We start from the raw sequence: 21,989 nt of genomic DNA, 5'->3' as shown, positions 1-21,989 counted from the left end.
GTTATTTTCTACTCTTTCTAGGTAGAAATGATGTGTTCAATGCTGCTTAAATGGTTTATATGATAATCTCTCTCTAACACAACTTGAGGCCTTCGTGTTCGGAAGCCAGAAGCCCTCTTAGAGTCTGTGTACATCACAAGAAAATCATGCAGGAATAAAACAACAGCCTTAAGGCTATAAAAAGGCAGACTACACAAATACTGCTCTGCAATAACAAAAATCATGGGAGATCCACAGTTCATCTTGCAACAGTGAACATAATTACAAACCTAAATTTTGCATTTGAAACTAGGAGACAAAAATTATAAACCTCTCTATGCATATCTAATATCGTTTTTCAACATTAGCCAAGCCTGCAGGCACTTAACAGTCTGATTCTTGATGTCATTGTAATTAAAGGCAATACTCACAAGGCTGATAAGCATACCAGCTGTATATTAACGCTTATCTCAGCCAAACTGACAACTGCAAATGTGATATCTAATTGTAAAGAAAAGAACATTGGAATTTATTATGGATATTATGGATATTATGGCTTTTAAATCCCATAACCTTGAAAATAAGTAAATTATATCCAGCCTACCATCAAACTTCTTGTGCCGGGATACAAAAGTCGTGCGTACAAAGTGACTTGTCTCTTCCACCAAGTTTTCAAACTCCAGTTTGCTCTGCTGGCTTAACTTGTCCTCCATTTCCGAGGTGCAGCATGTATATTCCTGAGGGCAGATTCTCAAATGTTCCCCTGGAATCACAAAAAAAGAAGGAATTAGAAATATTTGAATACAGATAGAAATGTGCCAGATCCAAAAATTCATGATGGCTCTTCAGTTTTGGTGGGCTACCCAGGGAGCTTTTTAAGGCTTGACTTAAAGAGCTTGGCAGGAAACATCTCGAATTTGTATGGACAACTTTGCTATAGCTGGGTATTCCTTGCACAACTTTGCTATAGCTGGGTATTCCTTGTAGGGAAGAGGAAGCGCACTTTGCAGAGTTGTTTTAAAACTGCCTCACACCAAAATTTTTCTCCCATGTTGAAGAAGCCTTCCACATTCACTGAGTCATACTTCAAATTTGAAAAACAATTGCTTGCTTTCTGTTTGTATTCAAATTGCCTGGAGAAATACCTAGTGAGATGACCTATTATAAATCATTGGAGCTGTCAAAAATTGTAAAACAGAAATTATACATTTGTTGTCAAAACCTGAAGAACAGAAATTATGCATTTCTGTAGACAGGTCCCACTTGTACAAGTGCACCAAAACATTCTTCCTTTCTCTCCTTCCCTCCCTTCTGCTTAAGTGTATTTTAATGAGTGTGTTTGGGTGCCACAGGTATTTTTGGGCAGCATTTCTTGTCACACTGAGCAAGTGCTCTGCTGAATAGGAGAATGCAATGAAGAGTTTAATTAATGCTTATATTATATGGAAATGCAACGTAAAAGGTAATGAAAGCCTCTTATTTAATTCAATAGATTTATCTCTTGAAGCACTCTTGCCAGTTCTTCTGACAATATTGCTTTCTTCAGTACAATTTGAACGTGGAAACCAATTCTTCAGCTCATGAAATTAAAATGGTCTGTTATTACATGAAATGTGAATTTCCAATTGACACTGTACTGAGGGTGTCAGAAACATTTAGCTTGGTTTGTACAAAGGAAGAAAATCTACCATTTCCTCTTGAGAAATAAAGAGAATTATCTGCCTGTATGATTAAAGTTACTTGTAAGGCAATGAAAACATTTAGCTTTCTGTGCACCAAATCCTGATTAAAAATCCCTCTGCAAATCTCTTAAAGGTGCAAATAAAATGATATACAAAGCCCAAGGGTTAAATAAATACTGGGGACCTGATTCTCATTTATACAGAGGCTCCCTTCTACCACTGCTGAGCCATAAAGAAGACTTAAATGGAATTTATACCTACTTTAAGGCTGTTTTTCACCATTCTTACTATGTAGTGAGGAGAACCAGGCCCTAAGTTTTATGCTTCCCAAGGGTATAATACATTTACCTGCTGCATCATTTTGAAGACAGCATCAAAAAGAGGTTTGCACATGCTTAGAATAAACAGTCTTGAGTTTGCCCTCACCTTATTTTAATTTATGTTTCAGTTCTCTAATGAAGTCTTTTAATTTGAAATTTAGTCATTCCTCAACCCTGACTTCTCACCCTATCTTAATTTGTTTCTTCTGCAAGAGTTTGTTATATATGAATTCTGCCATGAGGTTTCCTTTAGCCATCTCGAGAATTTTTCAAAGCTCAGACATATACATCTTCAGAAAGGACCATTTTATTATTATCAGTTACGCTTTGGCAGTACTACCTACAAGTCCCAGTCGTGTCCAAATGAACCATGATATAAAACTTTTTATAAACCTGGGAAAAACTTATAGCCCATGACCATCAAAATATTGTAAAGATTGCTGCCCATGTCTGCTACACCTTCTCGCCACAAGAAATTAATTCCTCTCTATCCTCAAAGTCACAGATCTAAGCCATAAACAACACATAGAGGGACTGGTGAGCCAGCTGCTGTCAAACATAAAAGATAGTGGCAAACTAATGTTTGCCTTACCCTCTACATCTCTGTCACATGAAACTGCAACTATTCAACAGGTAAGGGAGGTACCATAATAAGAAACAATAAAGGTTATTTCAGTAACAGTAATGTGAGTTTTTATTACATGTCAGAAAGACAAGTAAAGCTGAAATATTATGTCATTAGAAGCAGTGCTGTGTGCTTGATTAAATAAAAAAATACCCCATCCATAATGCCTGCAACCCCCTTTCCTGAATAAATCCAGGATTTTTGCCTTATTGAAAATACCTACTTTCCCAGTTCCAGTCAAAGTGGTGGTTTATGCTTTTTATTATGATAATGTTCTCTGGTACCATTGCAACCAAGATTTTTTATAAAATTCATTTTTCTTTCCTCTCTGCATCTGAAGTTCTTATTCTTTTTTTTCTGGCTCTGTTTGTTTTTCAGAATTGTCAGGCTATAAAGTGGACTAACAGTAATCATAATGGCACTGTGCTTAGTAAGTAACAGCCATGAGTCTAAATTTTTTAAGACACTGTATTATGCTGAGTATTATGACAAATTAAATTCTACAGAACACCCATTTTTGGAGGAATAGTCATTTTTTCTTTCTCTGATTTATTTATAGTCTTAGTTTTGCTTTGCTACAAAATTTTTTTCTCACTTTGGCTGCTACAAACTCATTCAGATTTCTACTGGGTTGTTTTCTTATACGTGTATTTTCATTAAGTTTCTTCCTTTTAATTCACTGGTTATGCCTTCATTCATGAGGCTCTTGACTGTAGAAACTCACATTCATCAGAAACACTCACAACTTCTACATTACCTCATTGCCCTTTTCTCTTAGCTATATGTCTTCCTAAATCATCTATACAAGCCACCCACCATCATAAAAAATTTTTGCTGTACAATAATGAACTTCTTTCGAAACACATTTCTAGTGCTTCTCTCCTCCCTGTCCATATATTCCCTGCCTTTCTGTACAAAGAAATAATAATGGCAATATTGTGCAGCTCTTCATATTCTGTTTTGAGATTTTTGCTTCCTTTTCTTTCCTGCATTGGAGGATCAGGTCAGACTACAGATAAAGTAAAAGAAAAAGCACTTTCCATTGGTCCACACCAGTGGAGTCTTTGCATCCCTAAGATGTTCAAGTTAATTTTGTAAAAATAAAGCTTTTAGAAACTTTTGCTCATAAGCCCTGCAGTGTTTATACTGACCATGACTGGATGCAGTTTCCAGAAGTTCATAAGTTGGACAAAAGCTCATGTGCTTTCCTGGGAATGGCAAAGGGAAACTCTCTGACAGTAATTTCTGTATGCTTAATATTTTTTTTTCCTTTTTAAAAGCATGATTCTCATTTTGTGCTTGTTCTTATCAAACCTCCTTCTAATGTTAGAATTGCCAGGTCATTAGTTCAGTCCTTGTAAAAAAAAAAATGGACACACTTTTCTTAGCATAAAAGTGGGGGGTTTGTTTATTGGGGTTTTTTTGTTGTGTTTTGCTGGGGAGTTTTTGTGGATTGTTTTTGTTTGGTTTAATGTTTTTGTTCTTTTTTTTTGTTTGATTTTTGTTGTTGTTCTTGTTGCTGTTGTTAGTTTGGATATTTTTAATTAAGAGGTGTGTGCTTTATTTTGGATTTTTTTCTTCTTTTGTGCAAATCTGTTACCTAAGAGGCTGTTTGGATTGGAAATAACTCTGCAGGCTAATTTGATTGTGCTTCCTCTGATTTTTTGAATTGGATCATTTACCATTTGCATTTTGTAAAACATTGTTCTATTACCATAGGAAGTGTTTAATCACTAATTTGTGGATTTACACACCTCAAGTATTTTGCAGGCTGAAAATGTGCTCATAACTAATGTACCAGTTCTTGCCCTGGGAAACTCCATATGGTCTAGGTTCTTATGCTAATTTTAGCAACAATTTTTATGGCACAAGTGGCATCGGTTGTAACTGACTATTTTTTCCTTTTTGCAAATGGTGTCTCCCCAAACAAGTTTGACATGAATGTAGTTACACTGCACCAGCATTCTGCCAGGCTGAGCAGCTATTAACTCAATATTCCCAGCAACCTACCACAACTCTTCTAACCACCGCTTCCAGCTGAAGATGCTGACCTACATATCTCTCCTCATGTGGCTTATGTTATATAAATCAAATCAATTGCCTACTACAAATTCAGCTACTAGTATTCAATTTCAGTTTTATTACAGCTGTAATCTCACACCTGCCTTCACATGATCCAAATTGGCAAGTTTTGCAGTTGAAGTTGGCAATCCTGCTAGCAATGCTGCTTTGAAGTGTGATAAAGCAATTTATAAAGCACTTGTTTTATATTCAGATGTATTGCTGTTTGGTGTCCTTAAAACATGCTACAAAACTCAGAAGTCTTTAAAAAATTGCAACTTACAGCTCTCAAGCTGAATAAATGCTTTTGCTGCATATCAAAATGCCAGAACTGATCTGAACGTGGTTACTTGTTCTACTTGCAGAAGATACAGTCTGAAGGATCAGTAAACCCTATGGAATATAGCATTACCCTCAACAATTTAACCACCAAATTTCCTGAACACCTTGGCTACATTATTAGAAATTGAGGTATTATCACATAACATATTTAACATCAGGCAGAATTTTTTATGGGTTATGTTGCAAGTTTAGCAATTTTGCAAGCACTTCTTTCTCAGGCAGTCAAAATTTTATCGTTCCTGTCCTAATCATAAATTTAACACCTGATAGTAGTCTGTTCACAGAATGGTAGGGCTAACTGTATGACTGGGGAGAATAGATACTCTGCTTCACAAATCCAGTAAAGAATAAAAATTCTACATTCTTCATCTTGCAGATTACATTGATGTGATTTGGCTTTGTCATTAGCTGTGCTCTTTGAAACTTGAAATACTTACTTCAGACCTGCTCATATGCAGCCTCTTATGGAGAAAACAGTGGAATTTATTAACAGTATGAACTTTAACAAAGACACCTATCTAGTCCAGCACCTGGAACAGAATAGCCAAAGTGCCCAGTACACGTTGACACCTGTGTGGCTGGAGAGCTGCCTTGCTGAAAAGGATGGAGACTCCTAGTGCACACCCAGCCAACAGGAGCCAACAATTCCCTGCAGCAGCAGATGTAAATCTGATACTGGGTTGCATCCCAGGGGCATTGCTAGCAGAGGTAGAGACATGATCATCCCATGATACTCAGTGCTTGTCAGGCTGCACCTGGAGCACTGTGCCCCATTCTGGTCCCCACAAGTCAAGGAAGATGTAGACTGGAGTGGGTCCAAAGGAACATCATGAGGATTATCAAAAGACTGTGGAATCTGCTGCGTAAAGAAAGACTGAAACACTCAGTTGTTTTTTTTTCCTGGAGAAAGAGAAGGCTCAGGAGGGACCCAATCAAGATATTATAGTATTTAAGGGGAGGTACAAAGAGGATGGGGCCTCTCTAGTCACAAGGACCCACATGGAGAAGACAAGGGGCAAAAGATAAAAATCATACCTGGAGAAGTTTCATCTTGGCATAAGAAAGAAATTTCTTGAGGTGAGAACAATCAGTCACTGGGGCAACCTCCCCAGGGACATGGTGGATGCCTCAGTGCTGGAGGTTTTCAAGACTTGATTGGACAGGGTGTTAGTTAACCCCGTCTGGGCTCCCTTTCCCTCAGTACCTGAGACCAGATGATCTGCCAGATGATCTGATTCCTTTCAAAGTGGACTCTTCTGTGGTTCTGTGATTAGGTACTTCAGAACTTCCTACCTCTCAGAATTATAAAGGACTGGAACTGCTTGATTACTGTTTCTAAGTTAAATTTTTCCTCCCAATTTTCTGTATTTTTCATTATTTTAAAAGAGTATTTAAAAACCACTATGAATAGAGTTAAAAGAAAAACCTCATTCAACTTTAACCTTTGTCCACTGTTTCGAGATTTGGATAATTTTCAGTATGGGTGATGATGTTTCTGAATAACTGCTTTTTGAAGTTTTCAATTTAAGTTCTCTGGTGAAATCAGGAGCATAGAAAACTCTTAATGATCACATTATTAATTTTCTATTACAGAAAGCTATACTTCTCCAATACACTTACACAATTCTCTGACACATCTGCTAAGAGAAAACAGTTCTGTAAAGGAATTTGGCTGACTTTAATTTGAAAAAACCCAACAACTTAACAGCACTATAATATTTTCTGCATTAACTTATTTAGCAGTTAAAAAAAATTAGAAACATGAGTTTTAGCATTTCAGGCAATATTCAAATAGCAAAAATTAAAATATAATTTTGTTGGACAAAACCCTGTTCTCTAACCAAAAAGTCCTAAGGCTTCTTCTGACTTTGTAATTATCTTCTCTGTGGGGTATAATAGCCCTGCAAACAGCCTCTGTAAAACTGTACCTGACATTCAAGTCACAGATTGAACTTTCCTACTCAAACTAAAAGGAAACAGATTATGTTTTAAATTAATTCCATTGTTATATTGGCCTGATAAGTGATGACAGGAGCAATATTTGCACAGAAAATGACAGCTGGAGGAAGGCAGGGAAACCTGTCTGTAACACACAGATTGTGCCATCAGACACAGCTCTCCTAATTTTAATCAAAGGAATATTGAATTTGAAAACCTTTTATGTCTGGTGGACTCCAATAAGCCTGTGCAACTACCCCAAGAAAGAAACGGACTCATTTGTTTGCCTCGGACTCAAACAACCTTTGCTCAGATTCCTTTTGTTCCTTGAATTCTTTGAGGTCAATTAAAAAATGAACGCCTTCCAAACAGACTGATAATTAGTTAACAGTCTCTTCATTACAGGTCCCACAGGGAACATTCATTTACAAGAAGCCCTGACCCTGTTGTCCTTGGGAAGATTGCAGTAATAAGTTACTGAAGCTGAGGCCAAGGCAAACTTGTTCAGGCTAAGACTATACAGATGCTAAAGAAAGAACTGAAGTCCCTCGAGTATTCCTAACTAAACTACTAGAAGCAGTACCACTACTCCAACACTCAGGATCATTTTATTTTCCAGGCATACACAGTCAGACAAATTGTTTTTTGATAACACAGTTTGTGAGAAGAATCTTTAGTTACCTCTCGGAGAGTGTATTACTGGCTTTGTGCTCAGTGCCTTGTGGAAAGCAAACGGCAAGGCTGTGATTCAGCACCGATAGTTTCATCATCTCACTGCCTACATGGCTGCAATTTTCTGATTTCAAAGCATGCTCCCACCTGGGAGCAGCGGCCAACTCCCCCTCTCCCTCAATTGATTTTTGCTGTTTATTATGTCCCCTACTATAATAGCAGAAATATCTTATATAGCATTATAGTGAGAAGTAGAATACAAGCAGCACATTGCTTTACCATGACCATAAAACACAATGCAAGGCAGGCTTTAAATTTAATCCGCCCTCAGAACAATTTTATGATTAAGATAGCAAGATGAGATTGTAGACGTTCATGGATTTATAAAGATTTTAATCAACATTCTTCATGTAAAACTGTGATTGTAGCACATGGTGTATCAGAGACAGATTTACACCACTTAGGTCATATACCCACCTAAATACTGCTGCAGTAGGAGAGTGTGCTGGACTTAGCTTCTGGGACTAACTGGGTATGCTGTACTGCCCAAACTAGTCCTTAAGATAGACATACCATATCTAATATAACTAGATCAAAGGCTAAAGCTGAATGAGATACAGTCATGCCATTTGATTTACCTGTCAAGTGTATTTTAACACTGCACAGATTCCTTGCTAATCACTATATTGTCTTGCAAAAAATCCATGTTTCTAAAATATTAAACAACTGTTTAAGAGTCATGAATCAAAGTGCTCTCCTCTCATTCACATGATTTCAACCAGCCCAATGAAATATTTTTGTGCTACCATTAAATAGATTAATCCATGTTTTTTGGTTTTTTTCTTCTGATTAATGGCATGCTTTCCTGCAATGCCAGTCACAGAAACAGCTCAGGAAGACAAACATGATAAATGTTGAGTTGGTCATAAGTCACAGGCTGCAATGTATACAGCAGTGGTAAGACTTTAGCACCTCTGCCATAAGCTCTTTATTGAAATATTTTCCAGCCTAATCTCTTTCTTAGTTCCTTCAGAAAAAAGAGAGTTCAAAAATGGAGGCGACGATTTTTAAAGAGCTGAGAGTCCTGTTATCATACTGACTCAAGGTCTACCCATGAAATTTCAGGGCCAGAAATGCTGGCATTTCTCCTTTAGTTTCCGTTTGGAACAAACCGCTGTGGAAAGGAAAATGCCTCTACCAGCTCCTAAGTATTAAGCATTAACCTTACTGTGATACAAGTTGTAAGGCAAGAAGCAAAGCACTTTTACCAAGTTTGTGTATCTTTGACTTTGCAAAGGAAGGGGAAAACAATTTTTTTTAATTTTTTTTCTCTTCCCTCAGAGAAGCATGCTAAGAATACATCAAGTATAATGGCCGGAGAACTCACTTAACACAAGAGAGGCCAAATGCTGCAAAAAATAATGTCCTGTGACCCCCATGCAGGAGTTCTGTGGTCTGCAAGCCAAATTTGATGCAAGTTTATTCATCCCTGGCTTGGTTCTGCAGATGCAATCGCTGTTAAGATGTGAGAAAGTCCATGCTAAAACCAAATAAGGTACTGGAAGCAAAACACAGATAGAATTGTGGGAGATTCAAAAAGAAAACTACTGACATGGGAAGGTGTAAAACCCTACAGGAAAAGTGTGATAAACTGGAGGGTGGCAATGAAAAAAGAAGGAAAATCAGCTCATACTCAACCTAAATGATAACTGCATGAACACCTGAGAGTTATCAGGTGACTTATCACTGGTGGTAATCAATCTATTGCTTAGCCTCGTAGCTCATTGGTCCTAGTTGGACATGCTCTGCAGTGACTCCGGGAGCCTTGACTCAGGGATCCCAGGGGTCTTGGGATAAACTTCACCAGCTGATCCTCCTGATCAGCAAGGTGGAAGAAGATACCACTGCAGGTGGGTGCCTCTTTCTGCAAGTGCCCTCTCCTTCAGGTGGGAGGGTCTCAGAACTACAGAGAATAAGTATTTAAGTCTTTCATAAAGGTGCAGAAAAGAATGGCTTCCCATAATAAATCTTATGAAAGTAAGGAACTCAGGTCTATTTCTGCCCACTCTACAAAAATCAACACTGCTGAAACAGCTCTCCTTCAATAACAGGGTACACCAGCTTCCTCTCATGGAAGCCTTTTTTTCCTATTGATTGACTACTTTTAGACTGTTTTGATTCGCTTATGTGATAAATATAATTTCAGGGAACTGAAAATACAAATGTGTTAAAGCATGCATAAAAATATTCTGAACTACAAAGTTTCTAATTATCAATATGAAGTAAAGGTTTCTCGCCGAACACTGTCAACTATATCATGAAAGTAGAAATTCTATATTATTAAAACCATAGATAGACAAACTTTTGATGGATATGCATGAAATTCTGAAACATTTTCAATAAATTATATTTCCCTAGGAATCTCAGCAGTGAGGACTGACATTCTTGAAATCCTGTTCATTACTGCTTTCAGATTTTCAGTTCCAATAACCAGCTGTCATCTCTCATAGAACCTGGTCTGGGGTGTCCAGGTCCTCCCATCTTTCAGACAAACTGGACTCACGGGCATCCTCTGAAGAGGGAGGCAGCTGGTGTGTGTGCCCAAAGTTGCCTGGGGCAGGTCAGACTGAAGGTGCTTCAGAAGTGCTGTCACACTTCAGCAGAAGTTGGAAAGTTTTGAACGGTTCCTGAGCACAGACTTGATGGTTTCTTTCCTATTACAGGCCCAGTCCTTTCTCAGAGCAGTTTTGATAACCTATGAGGTTTCCACATTGTAGGAGGTAGAAATTCTCTTAGCTACTGGTTCAGATCAGGTTCTTATATTTCTGTCCCTTTTCATGTGTATTCTCAACAAAAAGGAGCTAGCCACTGATACATATGGCTAGAGGAGCTTTCACCCATGTTTCACAGGGAAAATCCTCTTTTATGAATCTGTGAGCAAAGTAGTTGAGTATGTCAAAAAGAGACTAGGTGGGATCTAAAAGTTTTGGGTGAAAGCTTGAGCTAATTTCTTAGCTCATTTTCAAACAAAGATCCTGATAGCAAAGATTGTTGTTTTGCTTGACTTTAGGATCCCTCTGCTCTAGAGTGGGATCTTGACAGGCTGCATCAATGGGAAAGGCCAGCGGTGTGAGGTTCAACAAGGCAAAGTTCTGGGTCCTGGACCTCAGTCCCAACAACATCACTCACTGCTACAGGCTGGGAGCAGTGGCCAAAGAGCTGCCCATTGGAAAAGGACCTGGAGGTGCTGTCAACAGTCAGATGAGCATGAGCCAGTGAGTGCCCAGGTGGCCAAGAAGGCCAATGGCATCCTGGCATTTATCAGCAATAGTGTGGCTAGTAGGATCAGGGCATGGATTGTCCACTTGTACTCAGCACAGGTGAGGGCATACCTAGAGTCCTCTGTCCAGTCCTAAGCCCCTCACTGCAAGAAAGACTTTGAGATCCTGGAGTGTGTCCAGAGAAGGGCAACAGAACTGATGAAAGCTGTGGAGCTCGAGTCCTGTGAGGAATGGCTGAGGGAGCTGGGGGTGTTTAGCCTGGAGAAAAGGAGGCTCAGGGGAGACTCTCTACAACTGCCTGAAAGGAGAGTATAACAAGGTGGAGGCTGGTGTCTTCTCCTAGGCAACTAGTGACAGGACAAAAGGAAATGGTCTTGAGTTGTGCCAGAATAGGCTTAGACTAGATATTAGGAAAACTTTCTTCATGGAAAATGTTGTCAAGCTGGGTAACAGGCTGCCCCAGGAAATGTTTGAGTCGCCATCCCTGGAGATATTTAAAAGATTAGCAGATGTGGCTCTTAGGGACATGGCCTTGGCAGTGATGAGTCTCTCTTCATGGTCTTGTCCAACATAATGATTCTATAATTCTAGCAATGAACTAGAGAAGCGTGCTTCAGAGGTCCTGGCAGAGCAGGCATGACATTGTCCTTGACTTTAAGTGGTTTCCCAGCATGAAGGAGGATACAGGGCAGGTGGGTCCTGCACTGCTGATGCTGCAAGCTTGGGTATGTAGGCAGTCCTGCAGTGTAATAGAAAAATCTGTTTACTATACCATGGTGTTTTTTTAATCAATATTTTCCAGCAGAACAACGTTTGCTCTGAAAAAACCTTTAGCTCACTCTAATTAACAGAAACTACGCTTCCATAATATCATCCAGACACGGCAATCACTGCCAAAAGAAAAAAGAAAGCTTTTTAGAGGATAGCAGCTTCACCACAACAATTTCCCTTTTCCACTATTCCCAATAGTGTTTGAGATCTTATCTATTGTTAGCCCTTCAGAGTGGGAATTTTGTTTTTGTTCATGTGGGACTTTTTGTTTTGGTTTTAGTTTGCTTTTTTTCCCTGCATTTAGACACAAAACGAGTCAGAACAATTTATTTTTAGCTTTTTTTTATTACTGTACTTCTGTCAGTTGCCCTCTATGGACTGTCATACTTGGTAAGGGTCAGGGTCTTCAAAATCAATAACTGAATGTTTCTTGCTCTTCAAGTGTTTTAATGTTAAAGGTTTGACCTTCATGATTAAAGATCAGCTTGAAAGGAAATCCCCATCTGGGTCAAAGTCTTTTCTTATGTAATCACATTTTTGAATGGATTTTTTTGACTGTGTAAATTAATAGGTTTCAGTGCACTTTTATAGACTTAATCAAAGCATTTAAATATAGAAGGATAAAATAATAAGCTATACTTGTGCTATCAATTCTTCAGAGAATTACTTTTACCTTCTTAATATACCTCTTTTTGGGGCCCATTTCTTCAGTACAATCACAGATTTTGACTGAGAGCTTACAGCAGTGACCAACCTCCCATTAATTTGTGGTTATTTTACAAGCCACAGTTTAAAAAAAAAAAATCTCAAAAACTCCTGAAACAACAGCCAAACTTTTTAAAAAAATTATTTATTGAAAGAATCACATCTTCAGGGTTTGCTAGGCATTGTATTTTCCTTGAAGAAGCTTAATAATTCTTCATTATGATTAAATGGGCTATTTCCCATAAAGAATACTAGGCACTCTTTGATACTATTTACTCTGTGTGCTTTGGCTGACATAACACAGACAGATATTATCCAAAGTGAGTGCTTGTCTCTTGGAGAAAACTCTTCGCAGATCTATAGCAGATTGAGCCAGAAAGAAAGTTGACAAAGACTATGTCAAAGTCCTTTGTGCTTTTTGTCTTTAGTATGAATAAGAATCTAAGGCATCCGTCTAAATTCAGATCACCTTGAGTACTTTCCTATCTTAGTTCCTTCTTTCAGAAGCTACTCAGAATAAAGTATTCCCTGGCCTCTGCTGCATGGATGAAGCCAAATTAAGGTATCACAGTAATGACAGGCAAAAATGTAAGGAAGCCTCTGAGGATGTCTGTACTAACCTCAAATGACTGCCCATCTTATCCCAAAAACTGTTAAAAAAGCAGCTATAAAATTCATACACCCATGCAAGCCAGCATTGCAGATGTAGATACGATGTATCCAGGTTTTGTTTTTACCTCTGAAGGTCTAAATGTAAGGATTTCTCATTCCCTGTGGAAGGGCCCATTGCCTTCCCTGGGTGCCTTGGGTTAAACAGTTTGAATTTTCCTTCTTTTACTCCCTTCCTCCCTTCTCCCTCTTTTTGCAGAGTGCTCTGTGGCCCTGCCAAGGGGCTCTGTGATTGTGTCATCTGAGCAAAAGTGGTGCTCATTTACACCGTAATAGGGAGTGACTCTGATTATCTATAGAAATCTCTGCAAACAGCAAGAATAAACCTGTAAAATAACATGCACATAGTTCCAATATGAATCGTGTATATTTAGGAAAGAGTCATATTTTGGGAGTTTTTAAATTTTAAATGAACTATGAACTATATTTCAACTCTGGACTCAACAGTAGCAATAGTAAATATATTTCAGCACTGCTCTGTTGGACTAATATATGCCTAAAATCTTGGGCTCAGAATATTTTGGTTTTTTTCACCTTGGCAAAAAATTGTGAAGAAGAAAATAGTTATAGGCAATATTTCTTTAAATATTAATTACTAGTAATTTCTAAAGTCTATGAAGTTGACATTTTCAGCAATAGTATTGAATTTTCTATCCTTATAATTATTTAAAATAGAAAATGTCCTAATAAAACTCACATTATCCTTTTCCTTATCACTGTCTTTATTGATTATCAAAAGTAAGTAAGATATACTTTATTTTCCTTGTATATCACAAATAGAGCTATAAAACATGACTGACAAGTTTCAGTTAAGGTGTACATCTAGTAGAGTATATGTAAAAAAACATCAAACTGCCTTTCCCAGCCTTCGCAGAGTAAACGTCTGCAAGTAAAGGTAATGTCAGCAATTACCAAGGAGAAAAAAAAAAATTACATGATAAAATGTGCAAAGCAACTAAAAGAAGATCTCCACTCACCGTCATTTCTACATGTGTTTTAAGTTACTGCACAACTGTGTCACAATTCTTGAATGTCAACCTGCAAAGTCTCTCTTTCCTGGTTTGATTAATGGGCAATAAGGAGACCCAGGAGATGGAACTTTGCTCGGAGGTGGTGATTTACACAATCAAACTGGAAGTAGTATGGACAAGTTATGAACATTTGCACAACACTGTGCATGCAATTAAAAGCATGGAGTGACAAGAAGATTTTTTTCTTCTTGTGAAACTGTTGAAAGCCATTCTCTGAAAAATTGGAGTAGTTTGGCTGCTTCTGTGAGAAAAAGTATGAAGATCAGTCTGCTTATAGAGGGCTTATGAGATAAGGCAAGAAATCATGTTCTGCAAAAGAAGTCATCAGCAAACAGGTCAGAATAGTTTATGAAAAAGTCATATACAAAATATACACACCTGCCAGTAAATAACCTCTTCACTGAGCTGGCACTTTTCTAAATTACAAATTAGGCATTCATGATCCTAATAAATACAATATACTGCCAGTTGACAGGTTTCACAGCATTTTATGTTCCTGAAGGAGATTTATAGGTTTATAATGAGGAACAATATAATGCAGGTGCTATTAACTTCACTAAAAGCTATGTGCAAAAAAGGAAAAGCCAATCCTTTACATCTTGATTAAACAGAGAATACCAAAGCATTTTGTAATTTCTTTGTCTTGTCTACTGTTTTGTAAGGAAAAAAGTCCCTATTTCAAGGTAATTTCTAAGCAGTGTAATTAATATGGAGCAGTTCACAAATTGCTTAATGAGCACTGTGTTTAATGAATATTCTTTTAAAGTTTATGGATATTTTCTACGTCCATTCAGCGACAGCAGTTGCTGAACTGCAACAGTAGTTTTGAGCACTTGTTGCAGATGTTTCCAGCCATTTTCTGCCAAATGCAAATTCAACTACTTGAGTGATTGAATTATCAATGCCAACCTTAGCTGATACTTCTGTTAAAAGACTAATGTCTTAAAAGGAGAATCAGATTACTACTAGCATTCTTTCAACGTTACTTTAGGAACACTATAAATGCCCTTCCACAGAACAGAATGCTTTGCAAAATCTGTACAGCACATTTAAATAGATGTAGACTTCTTCACAATATAGTTACAAAGTATCTAGAGCTGTGGTGGGCTCACCCTGGCTGGACGCCAGACACCAATCTGCTCTATCACTCCTCTTTGCAGGTGGACAAGGGAGGGTTTATGAGCTAAGGACAGGACTCACTGATTGCCAGTACGGACAAAACACACTCAGCGTGGGGATATTAAGTGAATTCATCAATAACAAAATCAGAGTCGGTTAATGAGAAGTGAAATATACCTTAAAACAACTTCTCCTAATCTCGCCCTCCTTCACAGCTCTGCCTCCTCTCCCCCAAGGAGACAGGTCTGGAGACCCCTGCCAGGACCCTGCTCCAGCGTGGGCCTCCACAGGTTCACAACCTTCTTTTGGACAGCCATGGGTGTCTTTTAGGCAGGTGGGCTGAGGGTGGATCTCTGCATCCCCATGGCCCTGCATGGGCTGCAGGGGCACAGCTGCCTCACCATGGGCTGCACCACAGATTGCAGGGAATCTCAGCTCCAGCACCTGGAGCACTTCCTGCCCTGACCTTGTGCACTGTCTGCAGAGTTGTTCCTCTCATATGTTCTCACTCTGCTCTTCTCTGGCACCCATGACATCTGCACAACAACTTTTTCTCCCCTCCTTTAATATGTTATCACAGAGGTGCTACCACCATTCCTGACTGACTCAGTCTTTGTCTGTCCTGGAGCCGGCTGGCATTGGCTCTGTTGGACATGGGGGAAGCTGCGGGCAGCTTCTCACAGAAACCACCCCTGGAGCACCCCTACTACCAAAACCTGGCCATGCAAACCCAACACAAAAGATAAATTCCATCTTAGTAGAGTTATCATGCAAAATTAATGCTGCGTAGTCTCAGACCAAGTTCTAAAAATACACAAAAACCAATGAAAAGCAAGTCACAAAACAACTATCTAGGCTACTCCTTGCTGCCATTTAATAATTCACTAGTATCTGACAACTCATAAAGTAACTACCACAGGATAACATTACTTTCTAAAATGTGAAAGCTACCCACAACATCTAACATAAACTCTTAAATGATGATGATGATGATGACAACAGTGATAAATTCTGCAATAACTTTTGCATCAGAAAGTACCACTAAACTCTATGTGATGACTTACACACCTGTAGTCCTTCATCCATAAAAACTGCCAACATTAATACTCATTAGGATAAGCTGCTGGAAAATGTATTTTTTATTGATATTTTGAGATTTGATTTATAATTGTACTATTACTCATAACTTATTGATTATTGAATTATTGATTTTCCTTTTATACAGCTCCAAAAATACAGGATGATTTGGGTATAATCATGAGCTCCACACTCATGATTTGGATAAACAGAATCTAAAATGAATCAAGCATGCTGGCTTATAGTTAAAGCTGTATTTGGTGTATAATGAAGTAGTATGATTCATGTATCAAATGATTATAGTCTTTGATGCAACCTTTCCCTATTATAACCTATAAATGTGTGACTACTTACTCATAATCAGATGATAAATTCAGTTGAGACAACCTTAATATATTGATATCTAAGATATCTAAGAAAACAGAAAATTAAGCACCTTTGCTGTCTTCTTCATTCAAGTGATACTTAAGAGCTTCCCGAGCAAGAAACTAGAAATCCTTTGTGATCAACTTCCTGCTGAACTTCCTATAACAATCTGAAACTTATTACTATTACTACTAGCATAAAATTCTGTTAAAAAGATTTTACAAATGGTAGCCATATAATAATTAAGACTAGGCACGTATGTTAGTGACAGAATCTTGTAAGGTCCCTCAATAATTCTAAGTTGATTTGCAATATAGTATTTCTATGAAGACTAAATAAGTAATACAAAAATAGGTTCAAAGCTTTAACCAATCTCTCTCCTTCAGGAATGAATTCTAGAGTGAAGATAAGAACTGAGCTCCCTGCATTTTTAAAGGTAGATGTCGCATACTTCATGTCAAGCTGCAGATCTGTGAGTACAGCCTGCAAAGAGAGGCAGCAAGCAGTGATTTAATGCTAATTTGATACATCATTCAGAGTTGAGACAGCATCTAAGACTTGTTTGACAAGACACACTCAAAATACAAAAATGATCAAACTGAAATTGTGTCAGGTATTTTATGAGCAAATCAGGTCTCTGAATGTTGCAGAATACCCTTTACAAGGGGCTATATCATCAGAACAGATTAATTAGATGGAAAGTAGAAGTACTACAGGGAACGACATCCACATGGTGAACGTGGGATTGATCAAAGAAATACAATGGTATCATGATTTCCCTGAGTGACAACATCTTACTTTATTAAATGTTCCTGTAGCATGGCATAATCGTTTTTGTACTTTATTTCTGCTGCTCAGAACTAAACAAAGTTCACCCATTTTGTTTCACAGAGTCGAGCTAATATAATCTTCAGTTCTGACCTGCCTAAATTGCCCTTTTGCAAGTTTGAATGATCCCACAATCCTAAAAAGAAAAAAAAAAAGAAAAAAAGAAAAGCAGTAAAACTTGTCATATTTCCTTTACTTACCCACTTACTCAATGCATAAGTTTGCATAATTATGAGGCTCATCTGTGACCCAGCACAGGACTACAACCCTCAGATTGCCTTAGTTTGATTTTGGATAGTGTAATTAAATTGTCAAACAAAGGTTCAGTGCTTTTGAAATATGAGAAGGAAATGGGGACTGAAAGAAAGGGAAATGAAAAGAGAGAGACAGTCAAAGTGTATTAATAATGAGGGTATAAATAATGTAACATTTGTCCAGAAAGAACCATATCATTGCTATTTTAATTTTCATAAGCTCTCAACTAAAATAGAATATAAAAGCAAATCACACTAATTATTTAGACAGAACAAAGTCTCAAATTATTTCAGATACTTTGAACTGAAATAATGTCACCTGAATAAACGCACCAATAATGCCTCAACATTACCCTATTATGGGGCCACAGAAGAATGAAGGTTAATGAATATGAAGTGTGGGATAAACTAGGCAGCTTCTACTCCAGAAGAGATAGAGTAATACGTATGAGCTTGGCTATGCCACATGCTCTGGGGCTGCAGATCAGCCCCTTTGGTCAGCAGTTTTCTGGTTAAGCCAGGCAGGCAAGCAGAAAATATCTCCCAGTCTTCTAGATCTTTCCAATTCAGACATGGTTCTTAATAAAGTATGGTCCGGTGTCAAGATGAAGGGTTTGGATCTTAAAGAAGCTTTTTACAGCTGGAGATCTCCAGGAAGTGACAGTTGTCCTTCCTGCAGGTTCACTCTGCAACACCCACACCCACAAACACGCTGTAGCTGGTAGTTATGCTTTCAAGATTTTGCCCAATGTTGCACAGCTTTGCTATGAATGCAATGCATTGGTATTTTTCCACAGAACCCTTGCTTCTACAGCAACTTTGAAGAGGTTATGTCAATTAGCATTTTTTTTCCATGCCAAAACCCAGCCAAAACAGGATAACAACACATTTGTATAGCTGCATACGGGTGACAAACCAGACATATGGAGTGTGAAAAAGAGAAGTGAAATCATTGAAGAGCTAGCAGATAACTCTTCATACAGAATTTAGCCTTTTTTTCCAAACAATGAAAAGTAAAAAATGTGGTGATATTTTTCTAGATGTAATATGCAGCTTCCCAGATTTCTAGAATTCATTTAAACAATCTCATTCAGATATTTTTTTGCTTTACTGATTGATGCTTATGCCTTCAGTTGCACTTAAACCTGTATTGCTGTTTATCAGTGTACCACAATAACGAAACCATATACAAACAACTTCAAATATATGATAAAATCTTCACGTACAGTCTTCCTTATTAATATTGTCCTACATACATATGCCTTCAATCTTCAAAACTGACCATTCAGTCTCACTGAAATCTGCCACATGGGCTAAGTTCAAGGACAATTAGTGTTTTAAAATTGTAACTTACCTAAGGGTAGCAAGCTGAAACTTTAAAAATATGAATTAAAGTTCAATTTTAGACAGACACCTGAAAAAAAAATTGTCTCCACACACCCCCCAAGCAACTGAGCTGTTAAATTACAGTTGAAGCAACTAGGTCTTCATAAAAGCTGAGGCTAAAAACACTACAGTTCATCATACAGCATTTTAAAATAACACACTTAAGTACTGCTGCAAACTAAAATTGCTTTTCCATGATCATAATCTTATGCGTCTAAGAAATTAAAATAAAGACAGGAGTTTTCATTGTCAATCCATGGTAAGGATAGTGTCTTAACAAGATGCAAAGATTTACATTCTGTTGTCCTGGTTTTGGTATTATGTTTTTGCAGAAATCTTCAGGGGACAATGTTGCCTAGGATGCTTCACTCATAAACTAAATTAAAATGCTTTTAAGTTTCACCAAGAATTTATGGGAGAAAATAAAGAGGTATTTTTCTTCTCAATACACTATTTTTCTTTTTTTTTTTTTTACTGGGTAATATTTAATGCAAATAGAAAGAAAATAATTTTCTGGTCTGTATCTCCAGTTCAATTCTATAGAATAGACTTCAGATACAATGATTGGCAGCACTCACTTGAAAACTTGAAAGACCTACATTTTTCTCATATGAGTTCTCAAGACCTGCAACTTTATGAAACCCCTTATGCACAAATATTTTCCATATGCATTTTGCTGCTTATGCCACATTGGAAAAACTGCCTTTCTGACTCATAGTGCTGTTTCTATTTTTCTTTAACAGTCTGCATACTCACTTGGGACTGGCCTGCAATTCATTCTAAGCAATACATTTAAATTATGGGGAGATCTGAACATTTTCAATTCTTTTTTAACTTTTTTACATCTAACTAAAATGAGCAGTCTATTAAAGTGTTAGTCTACTGGGTTCACATCTATCCATGTTATGTGTCTCATAAGTATTCAGAAACTTGTTTTGATGCTGAAAATGATTTTATTGTTTTTGTGTTATCTCACTGTCCTTGAAACAAAAGAGTGCATCATACTTACATGGAAGTTTTCATATATTGTCTACCTGAAGGATCATATTCACTACACATTAGAGGATTTGGATGATTTCAATTTAATTGACAGGTAATTCTCTGAAGTGTTTAGATAAAAGATTAATTGTTTTTTTTTTTTTGGAAACAGCATCTTAAATGATAAATTTATATTTATGAGGACTTGCATCTTCCCAGAGCAAAGTGCAAAAATTTGTATCAAAGCATTTTTGTCAAGAATACAAGTGAAAGAAAGTGCAACCTGATACTGGTCCAAAGTTATTAAAAAAATTAGAAAGTTTGAGATTTTTCAGTTTGCAGTGTATTAAAATGGGTATTTAAATGATTTTTAATTGCAAAGTAAAAAATAAAATCTCACATAATTTTTCAATATAATTTCCTTCAGGTGCTTAAATGCATTACCATAAAGTCTATTTACTTTATATTTTCTGCAAATTCCTCCACTGGAAGGAGGACTTTGATAAGCATTCAGGAAGAAATAAATGGTAGGGGGAAAAAAGAGCATCTAAATATACTGAAATTAAAATTTAAAAACACAAAAATATGCTATCAACAAGGAAGCTAATGAGAGACTATGTTCTCTTAAAACATATCTAGAAAGAAATTTATATTTCCCAGCTTGAATATACAGCACTTAAGAAGGTTATGATTTCATTTCATGATGGTTTGTGAGCCCATATAATTTGTGAAGTATTCGATTACATTTTTTATCTCTCAACAAACACTCAAACACATGCAAGTTCTGCTAGTTAGGAGGAGAACGTTGCCCCAGGTATAGTGTAAGAGTTCTGTGGGGAACCCCTCACAGTTTAAGAAGTTCCCAAAGCTTCCTTGACATTCCTTTCCTGGACTGGGAATCATGCTAGACCACCAGTTATTGTCTAACTACTAAATTATGTCTCAGTTACTACAGAGAAAAAATACGTTTGTGTTGTCATTTTGACAACCAGTTCTGTAAAAAAATCTCAAACTTAGGCAACATTTTTCATTTGTCTTAACCTTGATACAAAGATTAGCAGAAAAGTGGAGACTTGCTTTTAGAGTTACACAGAAATAAGAAAATTTATTTTCTGAGAACTTGCTCTTTCTCAGGAATTAGGTGATTGTTCGTGTATTTATTTACGTTGGCATGGTAAGAATAAAGAATTACAAATGTCAAAACCTAATGCGAGCAAATTTGCACTACAAATGCAAAGTACTGGCAGCTGAGAGAAACCTACATATGTTCTTTCAGTTCATAAGTGTTTACATGCAAACCTGGATATTCTCAGAAGAACAGAAAGTTCTATCAGTGGTAAACTGTTGGCATTTTTTAGGCACAGTGGTGCATAGCTGGCTCATCATCTAACAGTACAGAAAGAAACAGTGAAGACCAAAAACCTGTTCATTCAGTAGATGATAAAAAGAAAAGAGACAACACCATAAGGCAAATGTGTTTGTGGCAATAAACAGTGCTTTACTGACACGTTTAAGTTTTGGTCTTGAGGGATGTACTCACTGTTTTGACAATATAGGATGAATTGTATAAATGAAAATGCTGAAAAGAAAGCAAGACACATGGGAAAAAAGCTAAAAAATCATTCCTCCCAAATAAATAAATTTCAGGTAGAGGCTAGTTATTGTGTGCTAATCCAATGGAAAAATAAAAATACTCTCTTGAGATCTATGTGAAATTATATTTGAATAGGCATAAAAAATTGAGAACAATATTTTGTCTTCATTCATCTGCTATAAAGTTCACTATAAATATTTTTTTAAAATTTTATTTTAAATTAAAAATGTAAATGTCAGTTAAGACAGTTTCACAGATTGCCTCTCTGATATTACATAAACCCCAAAATTTTTGTGTTTGCCTTGAAATTT

General features: G+C 37.1%; 1 protein-coding gene across 1 annotated transcript in view; it reads right to left on the bottom strand.

The window, feature by feature from the left end:
- Positions 1–21,989, bottom strand: part of GPC6 (glypican 6) — a 724,435-nt gene that overhangs the window by 507,771 nt on the left and 194,675 nt on the right. Inside the window, exon 2 of the mRNA XM_088159818.1 lies at positions 584–742. Coding sequence (XP_088015944.1) covers positions 584–742 — 159 coding nt within the window. The remainder of the gene's footprint in view (positions 1–583; positions 743–21,989) is intronic.

Source organism: Sturnus vulgaris, chromosome 2 (assembly GCF_052056855.1).
Source record: "Sturnus vulgaris isolate bStuVul1 chromosome 2, bStuVul1.hap1, whole genome shotgun sequence".
In the NCBI taxonomy this organism is placed as follows: Eukaryota; Metazoa; Chordata; class Aves; order Passeriformes; family Sturnidae; genus Sturnus; species Sturnus vulgaris.
Note: the sequence above shows the minus strand (reverse complement) of the source record. Positions and strands in the feature narration are given on the sequence as shown.